The sequence below is a fragment of the Cyprinus carpio genome, chromosome A7 (genome assembly GCF_018340385.1).
Source record: "Cyprinus carpio isolate SPL01 chromosome A7, ASM1834038v1, whole genome shotgun sequence".
In the NCBI taxonomy this organism is placed as follows: Eukaryota; Metazoa; Chordata; class Actinopteri; order Cypriniformes; family Cyprinidae; genus Cyprinus; species Cyprinus carpio.
The window spans coordinates 23,862,147-23,877,420 of NC_056578.1; the positions used below are offsets into that span (position 1 = coordinate 23,862,147).

At 35.4% G+C, this 15,274-nt stretch overlaps 1 protein-coding gene across 6 annotated transcripts in view; it reads left to right on the top strand.

The window, feature by feature from the left end:
- LOC109053138 (extended synaptotagmin-2-like) overlaps nucleotides 1-15,274 on the top strand; it is a 29,158-nt gene that overhangs the window by 3,583 nt on the left and 10,301 nt on the right. For all 6 annotated transcript variants that reach the window (XM_042760508.1, XM_042760510.1, XM_042760511.1 and 3 more), the window contains exons 2-7: nucleotides 1,385-1,426; nucleotides 2,416-2,550; nucleotides 3,526-3,602; nucleotides 3,700-3,772; nucleotides 5,425-5,514; nucleotides 7,724-7,779. In XM_042760508.1, coding sequence (XP_042616442.1) covers nucleotides 1,385-1,426; nucleotides 2,416-2,550; nucleotides 3,526-3,602; nucleotides 3,700-3,772; nucleotides 5,425-5,514; nucleotides 7,724-7,779 — 473 coding nt within the window. The remainder of the gene's footprint in view (nucleotides 1-1,384; nucleotides 1,427-2,415; nucleotides 2,551-3,525; nucleotides 3,603-3,699; nucleotides 3,773-5,424; nucleotides 5,515-7,723; nucleotides 7,780-15,274) is intronic.

Sequence of the window (15,274 nt, forward strand, 5' to 3'; positions counted from 1 at the left end):
TAGATTTATTTATGTTTTTGTTTTCATAACTATGTGAACAGCACAAACCACATGAAATGAAATCTTTTTGGTTCTGATTTGGGCCGCTCACATACAGGTCTGATGTTTTGCAGTGCGACCTCAGTCGGAACAGTTATATCATAATTCATGTGAGGTTTATGCCACATTAACATTCTTTAATAAGAATTCTGCATTGACAGGAGTCATGCAAAGACTGTACATACCAGAATATGAAAGAAAACTGCAAAGGTAGTCAGTGGAGAGACAATGAGCGATTATAATAAGTATTACTGTTACAGCTCTTAAAGTTGATTGGAAACTATATGAGGGAAAAACTTTGCTTTCTTTCTCCTAATCCTTGTCCTCCCTCTTGTCTGCTCACAAATTTGCTGGCTTCTGCTGCACATCACCTTATAAACGAATGCATAAACTGACTTCAGTGACCTCCAGATTTAGTTCTGAATGACAATGTGCTGTGTGAAGTCTTTGTTATTCTTTTGTGCATGTGGGTCAGTTCAGGACCATGACCACTTCACACTCGAATCTGTCATTGGCCACAAAAATAATGTGACTATCCAAACCAAAAAATGGATCTGAACAAAATAAGGCTTGCAGTGTTAATGTAGCCGGAAGTTCTTTGTGTGGTCATAGTGCCTGTTGGGTGGAAGATAACTGTATTTTTGATAGCTGATAAGTTAAAAGGGTAGTTTACTCGATTCTGATTCTGTAGTTTACTAACCTTTATGTCATTTCAAACCTGTATGACTTACTTTTTTTTCTATAAAACACAAAAGGAGATATTTTGAAGAAACTTTTTTTGTCTATATATTGAAAGTAAATGGGGTCCAAAACAACTCTGGATCCCACTGACGTTATTGACTTTCATTGTATGGTACTGCTTGAGAAATAAAAAAAAAGTGCAGTGTTAGTGTGTCATCTTGCTCCCTTCCACTGTATGAAACAAATGCAGGCTAAACATTAGATTTTTCGCATGCAGGGATTTAACTGCAGCTACACTCATCTTTGATCCTATTGCTTTACATATAGACATGATCATACCACTGAAGTGAAAGGAAAGAAGAGAATACACATGGGTGCCACTTTTATGTATAGAGAACCTTTCACATGTTTAGACAGAAAGTCTTTTTATTTTGTCATACATTGACTGTTTATTTTTCATGCCATCTGTGGACCAATGGTGTGTGTGTGTGTGTGTGTGTGTGTGTGTGTGTGTGTGTGTGTGTGTGTGTGTGTGTGTGTGTGTGTGTGTGTGTAATAGCCAGATGGGTTTCTTCGTTTCTTCTTCACTGCAGCACATTTACAGAAGCAGTCTGGTTCCTTCTTTGTTTTATTAATATGATAAATTTGTCTATTTCTCCACCAGGTTCATTATCCAGATGTGGAAAGAGTTGAGTGGCTAAATAAGGTGAGAGAATTATTAGGTACTAATTGCCTGTCCCTCATAATTTTTAAGTGATCATCATCGTCTATAATCCAGTGTGCTTTGCTCATGTTACACTATACATAGAAACCATTTTTTCACATTCTGTGTCAAAATCAGTGGCTTTTTAAAATATTCATTGTACATGTACACTCAGTGGCTCCCAGTCTTCATAAAACATGCCTGATTTGAATATTTCATTGGAATTTTGCCCAGCGGCGTAATTTATGTACCTGAATGGCCTCATGCTTCTGCAAAGTATGTCTGCAACTTTCAAAATCATGCAGAATTATTTACATGAAACACTGCAGAATCACTTGTTTTTTTAACATGATAAAACTGAGAAAGACAAAAACACTTATTGTACTGTATCATACTAATATTACAACCTAAATTTTCACACACGCATTTTGAAGCTACTTTTTCACTTTCACTTTTCTCACTTTTTTCACTTCACTTTCATAAATGTGATATACATTATATCAATGTAAAAACATTTTTAATAGTCTTTTTTCATTATTTGGCTATCTACATCACTAACTTATTTAAATTGTTTTAGACATTATTTCTGTTCTCTTAGACACGGTGTCCTACATTTAGTATTTAATAATTCTGTTTGTGCTGTACCAGCCTGACTACCTGTTCTGGTGTCGTGTAGAATAGTTTTGCAAATGCCTAGAGTATTTACAGTTAGTCAAGTTACAACATGTCCTCAGGCCTCTTTAAATGAAAACTCTCAATCTTGTATCACACAACCTTGTTGTGGAAAAAAATATATTTTACACACATTGAAGATTTTGTTTTTAGTAAATGTAGTCAAGAGAGTATCAAACAACACTTTTCTGATAACTAATGAGTTTCAGACCAGCTTATTTATCATACTCAAGTCAGTAGCTGTAAGAACTGAAGATGTCTTAAGTGCCTCAGTTTACTCAGTTGTAAAGTACTCAGCAGATACACTCTTTGCCTTTCAGACAGTGAAACAGATGTGGCCTTACGTGTGTCAGTTTGTGGAGAAGCTGTTTAAAGAAACAATCGAGCCAGCAATCAAAGAAGCCAATGCCCACCTTAGTACGTTCAGCTTCACTAAGATTGATCTTGGAGATCAGGTATGCATGCTCACTGAACATTCAATGCTCACAAAGTGCATCCTATTAGAGAACATGTAAATCTTTGTTCATGATGTTTAATGTAACATCAGTCAAGCTGGATTTTGTTTTATGGCACTTTAGACATCAACATACTGCATTTTTTTTTGGCTCCTTTGCATCTCAGTCAGCTTGTGTTTTAATATATCCAGTTATTCAGAGTGTAATGTTGAAAAGAAATACCATCAGTTGGCAGCATGACTTAGCAGTTAATCCACATGAGGCAACATTTTGTGGTTTTGATCAGACAGACAACATGAGTCTCCACCTCTTCTACCCATTATTTCCTGTCACCACTGTCCCTATTAATTATTATAATGTTTTTTAAATTAAAGAAATCAGTAGGCATTGCCTAGCCCATTTACTCAATATAACTCAATATAGGGGCAATGGATTTTATAGCTATAGAAATATTTTAGCTATATATTTTTATATTGTGTAAGGGATTTATATATTTAAAGGGCACAGTGGAAGTACAGAATGGCAGCGTTTTTAACAATTCAAGGTCATGCTATTATACTCCATCACAGAAGGTTTTCTGTTGTAACTATTTATATTTATAATTATTTATTTATGTTTAGTGCAGTTCATCACCTAGACATTTAGTTATTCTTGTTTTGTAGTGTTCTCTTTTCCTACAGAAAACCATTTTTCATTCAAATACTGTGTATGTTATTTGTGGTATAAGACCATCTTGCATGTTTTATTAAAGATAAAACCTTGCTTAAGGACTTTGCACTGAAGAGACATTGCACTAAAAAGCTATATATTGCATCAGGAGAAGGAAGGTTGACGTAAGAAATTTAAACCTTTTGGAAAAGCTGACCACCTGTCAGATGGAAATAGTTTATGTTGTCAGGGCTCTGTGGAGGAATGCATGCTGGTTAAAGAAATGTCAACCTCCTGACGGGGCATCTGTGCTCATCTCTGTCACAGCCTCTCAGAATCAATGGGGTTAAAGTTTACTCTGAGAACGTGGATAGACGGCAGATCATCATGGACCTTCAGATCAGGTGACATCACATTAAATATGCTATGCTGACATCTTTAGATCTTTTATTTAACTTTCTGGTTGTCGTACAGGTTTTAATATTTGTCTTTTCTTTTTAGCTATGTTGGAAATACTGAAATCGATGTGGATGTCAAAAGGTACTACTGTAGAGCAGGGATCAAAAGTATACAGGTATATTGTTATATATTCTCATAAAACATTTTAGAGTGATAATTCTCTGCTCTTGTGCCACATACAGCAGTAGGATTGCACTGTTATTTGTTCACAACAGATAAACAGCAGCTGTTATGTATGGCATCTTCCACTGAGTTTGTCTCCATGACCCAATGGATTATGTTATCCAAGGCCAGAGAGTTAATTTGTTGGATACAGGGAAGTTCTTTCCTATATTATGATGCAACCACGTGTTTCATGGAAAGAATCCAGTCGACTGTAGAAGGGAGCCTATTTTTATTTTTACAGAAAGGGTGTGTGTGTATTTTTAGGGAGGCGTGTAACCAAATACTAAAATGCCCTTGTACCGTTTGTAGTGCATGATCAGATATATACACACATGCTCACACATTTACCGTTTTGTACTTGATTTATGGACTTGTTTCATTCTGTCACATTAAATGCATACCAGAGTAATCTCTCTGTGTGATAGCATGCTGTGTTTATGTATGATGCATTTTTTACTATATAGCAAGGAGGTCTATAATACCTGGAGAGAGCTATTAGCATTCCCATTAATCTCTACGACAGTTACACAGGGAAGTGTGAGACAGCCCTCTTTGCTTCATAGACACTCAGTTTCAGAAAAAAATAATTTCACATTTCATGGCTTTTAGAGCACTCATAAAATAATTAGCCACTGGTAAAAGATGTTCAATAATATAATGAAATGCTTTTGTGTTTTACGTGTCACAAAATTCGAATTAGTGAGTAAGGCAAGTTTAATTATAAAGCACCTTTCATACATAAATTTAAAGTACTTTACATACAAATAAGAAATAAATAAAAATGTATTGAAAAGAATAAGTAATAAAATAGTAATAGAATAAAACAAATGAGAAAAACATTATTATTATTATCAGCTATGACATGCTCACGCCACAGTAATCACTGTATTGCAGAATGAATAAGGAAGAAAAGGCACTTAATATACTGTACACACTGGCTGATCTTATATAACCTCTCCCACATATCATGATTCCATGAAGGACTACTTGAGACAGGACATTCCCTTGAGTTATTTGTTCTCATTAGCAGCTCTTTGGTACTGAATGATTGTTCAAAACAGAAGCTCTTTATTCTGTTGCTCAGAGCTGAAGTGATGGTTGTGAAGGTGAAATGTCTACCACCGAGCATGTGGAGTGCTGTCAGAAGCAAAACAATATATGCATCAGTGTTGAGATGCTGAAACATTCATCATCTGCCTGGGGCACATAGTGGTTAGATTGACAGCACTGCTTTCTCACACCAGAAATCTTTTTCTTGTTTTCCAAAAAAAAGAATACCCACGCTTAGAACAAAATAAATTTACATGAGATATAAATTTGCAGATATTAAGATTTTTTTTTTAAAAATGCAGTTCTGTCATTCCATTTGAGGACTCCTAGGCTGATAGTGAGTGTTCTTAATTAAGGCAGCAATACTTTCATTAATATAATCTGGTTAATGCCAGTTTTTATTTAGCTTTTTTAAATGAGGATATTTCATATTGCATTAGTCAGTACACGCCAAACCTCTAGTGAGAATCCATACCAGTGTTTTGAATTTAATGTAATGTGTCTGTCTCTCTTTCTCTCTCTATTTGTGTACTTGACTGCATGTATGAATAGCTACATGGAGTTCTGCGGGTGATTCTTGAGCCACTTTTGGGGAATATGCCGCTGGTTGGTGCTCTTTCCCTCTTCTTCCTAAAGAAACCAGTGAGTTTACGAACTATTTGTTACTACCTTATTAATATTGTATGTATTATTGCCTGGTGAAGACTGAAGTGATTGAAATGTTGTTTTGTTTCTGATCAAGTTTGGAACTGTAAAATCAGTGTGTGGACATGTATTCCCTTTTTTCACATTTGCTGCCTCTTGTCCTGCACCTATATTTAACTTGGATTTGAATGTGAGCATTTCACCAAATAACATTGATTTTACCATAGCATATAAAGGGGCCTTGTCTCTGTGACGCTGTTGTTTGTAGTTATTCAGCTCTAGAAATACTCTAGAAACACTTTTTGTATAATCCTAAATGTGAATAAGCATGTTTCTACTGCACATACAAAGTCCTGGGTGAGTGTTAGTAAGGAAGGAGCTCAAGGAAGGAGTGTGTTAAGTTTCTTGTTAAACAGCAAGAAATATTTTCACTTTTCAAAGTGCATCATAGAGTCTTCGGTAACAAGTGCATGCAGAAAGTCTAGGAAGAATTAGTTTTACTTCCTTCAGCTGCATGTTGCGGTCTGTCCAAGGGCAGCTGAAAAACTTTGAAATATATCTACAGATGTTCAAAGAAATCATTGATGGAGGGGAATAAGTCAAGAACTAAAGAGTTCTACAGTGAATTTCATTGTGTGGACAAAATTTTTGACACATTTCTCAGAATATATATGTTTTAATGTTCGACAGAAGAAGAAAGTCATGCAGGTTTGGAATGACATGAAAGGATTAGTTCACTTCCAGAATAAAAAAATCCTGATAATTTATTCACCCCTATGTCATCTAAGATGTCCATTTCTTTCTTACTCCGCGCAACGCGTAGCTAATGTAAGACGTGCATTTGTGGTTAAAAAGTATATACATTTTTCTTTTTTTTAAGAAAATTACAGATTGTTTTGCTAGATAAGACCCTGAAGGATAAGCTGAAGGATTGGCCACCATTCCTTCAGCTCATTCTGTTCATTATGTGGAGAAAAATCCTGGAATGTTTTCCTCAAAAACCTTATTTTCTTTGTAACTGAAGACAGAAGGACATGAACATCTTGGATGATATGGGGGTGTGTAAATTATCAGGAATTTTTTTATTTGAAGTGAACTAACACTTGAAGGCTGATGACAGAATTTTCAGAATTTTGACAGAACCGTACCTTTAATGTGCTCATAAAACCACGATCTATTGCTTTAAAGATCGTCCTTGACTAACTATATATTTTTTCACACACTCCATGAAGTCCACTTTAGTGGCCTATAAAGGATATTAGACCATTTTTCGAGACACCTTTGACATGAGGTTAGTTAATCGAGGGAGGGTATCCTCAATCAATTCAGCAGATCCAACGGCAATAACACATATAAGAACTTTGGGGAGTACAACTGATGCATAGTTGTTGTATAATTGGAAGAAAATGTTGTAAAGGAAGAGAAGGTTATTAAAGACATTTGTCTTTTTCAAAACTGAATGATTAAGATTCTATTTAAAGGTTTGCTAAACAGCATAAAATGATCTTAAGAGCTCTACCATGTGCATATAGCAGTGGCAGCCAGTCAACGTCACTGACCCAGATTCTATTCTTTCAGTACCAGATTAGTAGCAGGGCTATTTTCACAGCTGGTTATCACAGCTCAGCCTGATATATAGCTCACATTCTGCTGTTGTTCCTGAATGAAGGCTTGAATGTGGAAGGTATAGGAAAACTGAATGAGTTTTGAGTCCTGTGTGAGGTGTCCAGTGACCTGCGGTCTGACTGTAGTTTGTGATGCACTGCAGAGGTGGCCTCTCTTCATGTTTTCCTCTGCAGTGTGGGCGACACTGAATCAAATTCACAGAGGGAACAGGGCTAAGAGAATTTTTTTATATTGCATTTATCCCTGTTTTAATGGATGGTTTCTATTTCTGTGTTTTATTTTCTTCTATCCTTCACTCTATCTTTCTTGTTTAAGTTCTGGCCCACTGGGACACTGATTGTTCTCATCACAGTAAAAAATAGTACATAGTATTGTTATTTATGTGCTGGCTTTAGGGTGGAACTTGACATCCACATTGATATTAAATCACTGCCACAGGCATGTTCAGACATATTTTATTGTTTGTCATTTTGCTTTATCTGATTTGTGCTCATTTGTCTCCTCTAAACAGATATACCTGTATTTTCTCTGTGTTAGCAGTGTGTTTAAGTATATGCTTGATTCTCTCTTTTTCATTCAGCTTTTGGACATAAACTGGACAGGCCTCACAAATATATTGGACATTCCAGGGCTTAAGTAAGTGAAATTTTTCTTCCTACAATGGATTGTATTTTAACTTACTAAGACAACAGTCTTTGTTTCATTTAACTTATTTTAACTTATTTTCATACAAAGCATTTTACATAACCTGTGATTTGAACTATGGAACTCTTTACCTATTGAGACAAGGCAAGCAAAATCCCTTAGCATTTTTTAATCTCATCTCAAAACTTAGTTATTTAGGGAAGCTTTTACTTGATTTTTTGTATTCATTTTATATTATTTTATTTTTAATTGTTTTGAATGTGTTTCTCATCTTCTTGCTTATTTTATATTATTTTTTTCTTATGGTGTATTTTGTTTTATTTGTTAATGTAATGCGCTTTGTGATGTAACATTTAAATGTGCTATAGAAAATAAAGATTATTATTATTATTGTTTTCATGTTGGTTAGGCTTCTGGTTCTGTTTTGGTCAAAGGGCCTCTACGTTTTATAAATCTATGGACAAAAACTAAGAGTCTAGACCTCTTTTTTTGTTTTTGTCTTCATTTAGTTGCACTTGGATGTTGGCCTGTTTATTGTAGATAATTGAAAGAGCCTTTGTTCATCAGTTTTAGTGGATCATCAATGTTTAGTCAAGACATCCTTCTTTCTCTCTAACGTATGTTGATTTTAATTAACTAATTACCTTTTTGGCCACTTCATCTTAATTTATATTACCAGTCTGACACTCCTAACTGAATTTATGTTTTATACATAAAAGTTTATGCTTAAATGCTTGAAATTAGTTTTGTAGGCATTTAAATTGTGCCTTCATTTAAATTTCTTAATAAACCTGAAGAGAATATATATTTCATTGGTATGGTACACTTGATATAAGATAGCTGATTGATTTGTTTAATACCTTGCCTTAATTACCTTAATGCTATTGACGATAGTTTGCTTTCTATTAAAAATTATGAATGAAATGAAAAATGAAATTATTAAACACTTTATTCCTTTGGCTGTGTTATGGAACTTAATGTAATGTAAAATTAGTAATAATATTACAGGTGATTATTATTATAACAAGATAAAGTTGCAAAATCAAATATCATTCCAATATCAAACTTGCTAGTGACCGAGAAAATGTTTGCTTAAAATGTATATGTATTTATGATCATGCATCATAAACGTAATAGAGTAATTTCATTTTGATCAAGGCAAGGCAAGGCAATTTTATTTCTAGGGCACATTTAAAACAGCCACTGCTGACCAAATTGCTGTAGAGTATAACATAACTTCACAAAAACATATACCGACAACATAAAAATGTTAAAAGAATTAAACTGAGTTAAAAGAATAAAACACATCCCCAACAATGCAATAAAATAACAAGAAATTAAAAGCTAAAGAAAAAAAGATAAGTCTTAAGATAAGATTTAAAACTTCCAATATCAGGAGACAGCCTAATATGTGATGGTAAGTCATTCTACAATCTTGGGGCAGCAATTGAAAAAGCACGATCTCCTTTTAATTTCAAACGAGATCGAAGCACAGAGAGCATCATGCTATTGGAAAACCTTAATGTTCTAGAGCAATTTCTAGGGAGAAGAAGATCTGTAATATATTCAGGAGCTTGACTGTGTAATCCCTTGTAAGCAAACAGTAACACCTTATATTTGGTAAAGTGAGTTACAGTAGTCAAGCCTTGAAGTGATAAAAGCATGAATCACATTCTCCAAATCCTTTAAAGTTAAAAAGGTTTTCAACTTTGCGATAGATCTAAGATGATAAAAACTGTTAATAAAAACTGCACCGATTTGTTTATCGAATTTTAGTCCATTACCAAAAATCATTCCTAAGTTTTTTTTACATGTGCATGGGAGTTAGCAGATAGCAAGCCTAATTGATTGTTGATCAGAGTAATAGAGACCGGTGGGCCAAAAACTACAGTCTCAGATTTGGAGTCATTCAGCGTTAGAAAATTTGCAGCCAGTCAAGATCTCACCTCAACAATTCAACAGAGATAATAAGTTATGATTACCCCTATAGTTTAATGGAAAATAGACCCGCGTGTCATCAGCGTAAAAATTATATGGAATATTGTACTTTTGAAAAATACGACCCAGAGAAAGCTGCTATAGTGAGAACAAACCTGGCCCAACATAGAACCCTGAGGCACACCACAGTTTAAAGGAGCTGAGGAGGAAGAGAAATTTCCAACCTCCACCGAAAATGATCTGTCAGAGAGATAGGATTTAAACCACTCTAGTGGAGAACCTTGAATACCTACACAAAGTCTTAATCTTTCAAGTAGGATTGCATGGTCAATAGTATCGAAAGGTCTAAAAGAACTGCTGCTACTAAAAGATCATTCAACACCTTTAACAAGGCTGACTCTGTACTGTGATACCTCCTAAAACTTGACTGATACTTGTTTAACAGATTATTGGAATTGAGATATTCAGTCAGTTGATGAAAACCACTTTCTCCAAAACTTTAGATAAAGAAGAAAATGATCACATAGGGCGGATCACATGGTTCAAGGCTGGCCTTTTTCCTAAGAGGATTTACAACTGCATGCTTTAAAATGAGGGGAAATGTGTTTTGGTATAGACTACTATTTATTATGGTAAAAATAAAAGGTTCAACAGTGTCTAAAAACTCCAACAGCAGACGAGGAGGTACAACATCAAGAGAACAGAATGAAGGCTAAATTTTCCAAAGAACTTCAGAAAGAAAGGAGGGGGAAACTGGTTCAAACTCAGACAAAGAAACTGGACATGGATCAGTGATAAGAACATCCAAGTCAGACTGTGTAATCTAAGAACAAATAAAGTCAATTTTATAAAAAAATTCACAGATTGTGGGTGAGGCATCAGGAAATTAAAGCGAGGAAGGATTTAGAACCTGATGAATAGTGTTAAACAAAATCTTTGGACTGTGAGCATGTTTTGCAATCAGACTTGCAAAATAACTTCCCTAGACATCTTGACTAAGCACTTACCATACAGTCTACCATACAGTCTCTCATGTCTCGCTTATCCTTCTTCCAGTTTCTTTCAGCCTTCCTCCATTCCTGTCTAGAAGTTCTAGTAGCATTATTAAGCCATGGTTTCACCTGAAGTTTAAATTTCTTCATTTTAAATGGGTCAACAGAACTCAGAACATTGCTACAGAGAGTATTAAAATGAAAAAGTTGCTCATCCACAGACAAATCCAACAAGGAAGACATGATAGGGCAAGCATCACTGGTAAACACATCTGCATACAAAATAGCAATATAAGAGTTTACAGAGTGAATTTTGCAACCACAGGGTATAGAGTCAACCATTGGAGTGTTGAGGACAGAGATAAACAATACTGGTTTATGATCAGTGAGACAGAAGTCATCAGTCTGCAGATCGGTGATTGAAAGACTTAATGAAATAACCAGATCCAATATATGACCCTTATCATGCGTAGGCTTAGACACAGACAAAATCAAATTAAAAGAGTCAATGATTTGAAGAAACTCCTGATGTTTCAACCTGCTCTGTTCACTTCAAATACAGCAAATAAATATTGAAAAATGTTTACTGTTTTGCCCTGCAATGTATTCAAAATTAAATTATATTAATTACATTTATGCATTATGCATGTAGATTAAAGGTACCCATTTTTTTCCAGTGTTTTCCCCAGGAATTATTTAGATGCATTAACTAAAACAGTGTTTTCAAATAGCCTTAATAGCCTCTCTAATAGTGTTCTCTGTAATGGCAGATTAGAGAGATCCTTAATGTGTTGCTATATCATACTGTCTTGTAGTTGGAACAGATTCATGAGTGTTGTGCTGATCGTGCACACACACACACACACATACACACACAGACAGGTGGATGAGTCATTACACCCCTCTAGCTGTTCCTTAGCGCAGGCTACTGTGTACAGAGGTGGTCCATAGGAATGTACTGTATATGCTAGTATATTGAAGAGCTCCTTCAAAGTTTAAATAGTTGATACTGTTTGGGAGCTTGATGTCAAGATAATCCTTATTGCAAACACCGCAAACAAACAAAAGTACTATTAGGCTGTTGTAATTAGCACTGCAGCATTGAGAGTGCTTGTCTTAGGGTATTAAAGTTTATTGGTGCTGCTTTGGATCTTCACTGTACAAGTGCTGCTCCCATGTCAGCCCTGCTGCTTGCATCATATAGCTAATGTAAGACTGAAGAAAAGTACACTGATCTTATATCTGTCAGTCCAGGCAACCATGATACCATAATGCAGTGTAATTCTGTGCTATATATCTGTGGTGTCCCACTGTTTAGGACTGGTGAGTGATTTTTGTAGCCTCAGAGAGCGCTATGCTTGCATTATGAATATGTTTGGGGAACTACATCTGCTTGGCAAGCAAATCAATAAGAGAGTTATGATCGTCATTCTTTTTTATTTTTTTATGGTGTTTATAATTTCTGTTCAGAGTATTGTGTTTTATTACAGAGGAATAATTGAAGATATTGAATAACAATGAAGTTGCATTTTATCACAGAATTTGGGAGATTAAATGTCAAGTGTTGCTGACAAGAGAGATGAGAAAGTAATTTTGGGAAAAACAGACTGGAGGCAGGTGTAATGAAAGCATGAATGTGAACAAAATAGATTTTGGTAAATATAGAGACAGGCTGTGATAAGTGAAATAAGTTGAGATTTATATAAAAATAAATAAATCAGACTAAAGAGTTTTTAAATCTTGAATGATTGAATGTAGTTGCTCAAGCTCAACAAATTTAACTCTGATGTGGATATAATATTAGGTGTTGAACGAGCTTTGAGCTTTCTGTCATGGATTCATATTTGCAGATCGTATCTGCATCAGTCCGGTTCAGCATTCTTTATTCTGTTGTTGAGTGTCATGTTTCATTATTGTGTAGATGAGCTGGGTTCCAGGGAACGGATCAACTGGATTAAGCTTGAAGCTCATTTTTGTATGTTGAAATATAAGTATGCCAACAATGCACACAATGGTTAATGTTTCTTTCACCTTTTAGAAGTGTCCTTGGTTGTTTATAAGTTGAAATGTCCAGCTGTTGAAATTTGCCTGCTGCAGTGTAAAATCACTTAAAATGCAAAGTAAACAAATGTTTTGGAAGGGAAACTACTGTATTCATTGCATAAAAGATTATGATTAAGTGTATCGCCACTTTTGGCAGACATGATGAGTTTATATATGATGAATAATAAATAAAAACACTTGGTGCTCGTTTAATGGCATTGTTGTTGTTGTTGTTATACATGTCTTTGTTCAGTTGTTTTCTGATTGCGTTGTGTTTTTGATAGAACTAGAGGTGTTTTGTTGAATGAAAATGAAAGCTAGTTGGTGTTGACTACAGCCATGCTCGAAATTAGTAATTGCTTTTGTGATTAACTTAAATTTTAAAAACAGCAAAGCGCAATACTATACAATATACTGTAATCTATAATAATATAATACAGCATATTTGTATTGTAAAAAATAGTTATTTACTGTCTAAAGTTGAATTGGACTTATTCATTTACTTATCTTTAGCTATCTGTAGATATAATAGTATATGGCAGTTCTCTAAATTTACAAACACACATTTGTACCTTAGGTTCACTTATTACTATGGCAAATGTGATTTATCGTTCTGTACAGTATGTCCAGGCCTACTTGCCTGTGTTTGTGTGACTTGAGGAAACCCAGGCAGCACTGACAAAACTGCATCCTTTTCAACAAAGACAGTCAACAGCCCAGAAACAGGTGTATGGTTAAAAAGAGAGAGGAGGCGCTGAGGAATGTCAGCAAAAAACTCAAAATGGCATTATTGTTTCGGTGTGTTTCCTCTCCGTTGCTTCTCCCCTGATTGTGCTTGTATTTTAACAAGGCCTTGGTCTGTTTGTTCTGGGACAGACAGGCTGCAGGCCAGTTAGATGCATATACTGTCACACCAAATGTTGCTGTAGGAGTCTGCTGAAATAAAAAAAAAATGTATTTATGCTAATGTTACAAAAATATACTTAGGGGGTCATATGATGTTGCTAAAAAGAACATTATTTTGTGTATTTTGGTGTAATGCAATGTGTTTATGCGGTTTAAGGTTAAAAAAACACATTATTTTCCATATAATGTACATTATTGTTTCTCCTCTATGTCCTGCCTTTCTGAAAAGCGTCTTTTTTTTTTTTTACAAAGCTCATTAATCTGAAAAGTGAGGTATACGATGATTGGCTAGCTATCCAGTGCATTGTGATTGGCCGAATGGCTCAAGAGTGTGACTGAAATGTTACGCCCCCTTAAATACTGTGGTGCCGTGTCCCAGTAGCACGAGGCTCAGTCCAGCTGCTCTGCTCGCGCACATCCCATCATCGCTTTCTTTTAGCAGTTCAGTCAATGTACTGTTATGAGTAACTGAATAACTCTGGATATTGTTTTTTTTCAAGTCAGAGGGAGTGTCAGACACGTTTATAAACCGAATAACTTAAGTAATTTGTGGATTAATGCATACTGGAGACACGAACCGTTTCAAACAATTCAGTTTGATTCAGTTCGATTTGGTGAACTGGTTCGACCGGTTCACTAAGAAGATCCGGTTAAATAGAAAGATTCTCGTTCTCGATCTGGACATCACTAGATGAGACAAAACCAATAAAACACTACAAATGAGGCATTTGTTGCATCAAGTGGGTAATATAATATATAAGGACTTATACTTCTATATATCTTTTTAAGTGTTGCGTTGCATATCGCGCTGCATAAACATAAAACCATGTCTGCATTTGTAATCGGAGAAACAATAAACAACAAGCCTGCTCTACACTGCTGAAAACTTACATTTGAATCATCATTGGCAAATTATTAATATAGAAAAAATGTACTTACAGGCTGTGAGTCAGAAGCGCCAGGCTGTCCTTGCAAAGTTGAAACTGCCCAACTTTATAGAAACAGCCTTTGTGCCACAGACGCATTGCAGGCTAGTCTGCATGTTCAGGAAACAGTCCTCATCCTCCATAAAATGCACACCACACATATGAATATTTTGGTTTAAATGTTCTGGAACAGTGTTGTAAATACAGCTTAACCAATGATTTCTAGTTGTCCTCTTTCGGAAGGCCAGACAAAGTAGTTTTGCATTCACAATGAAACACACAGCGACTCCACAACATGGCAGCAGCGGCAACAGCAAGAATAAAAGTTACACCCTCTTTCTTTGAGTGAACGTTTGGGCGGCATAATGCTAATCTTCCCACATTGTGACGTAGACATGTGGAAGCGTGTTAGAATGAGCCATTTTAGGAAGGTGTGGTTGACTCTTAACTTTTATAAAGAATATCTCTTTGGATTTGAGACTTCAGTCTTTGCAACTTCACAGATCTTCTTCATGCACCAAGAGCTTGTTACTCTCCAAAGAGAAAGGAAAACATGAAATGGCATCATATGACCCCTTTAAAAAAACAGTGTCAGATGATCTTTGGCTTTTGTCATATTGTTGGTTAAGTCAGCAGGTCAGCGTTTGAATGTGGTTTTTGTGGTTTGCAATACATCTGGGA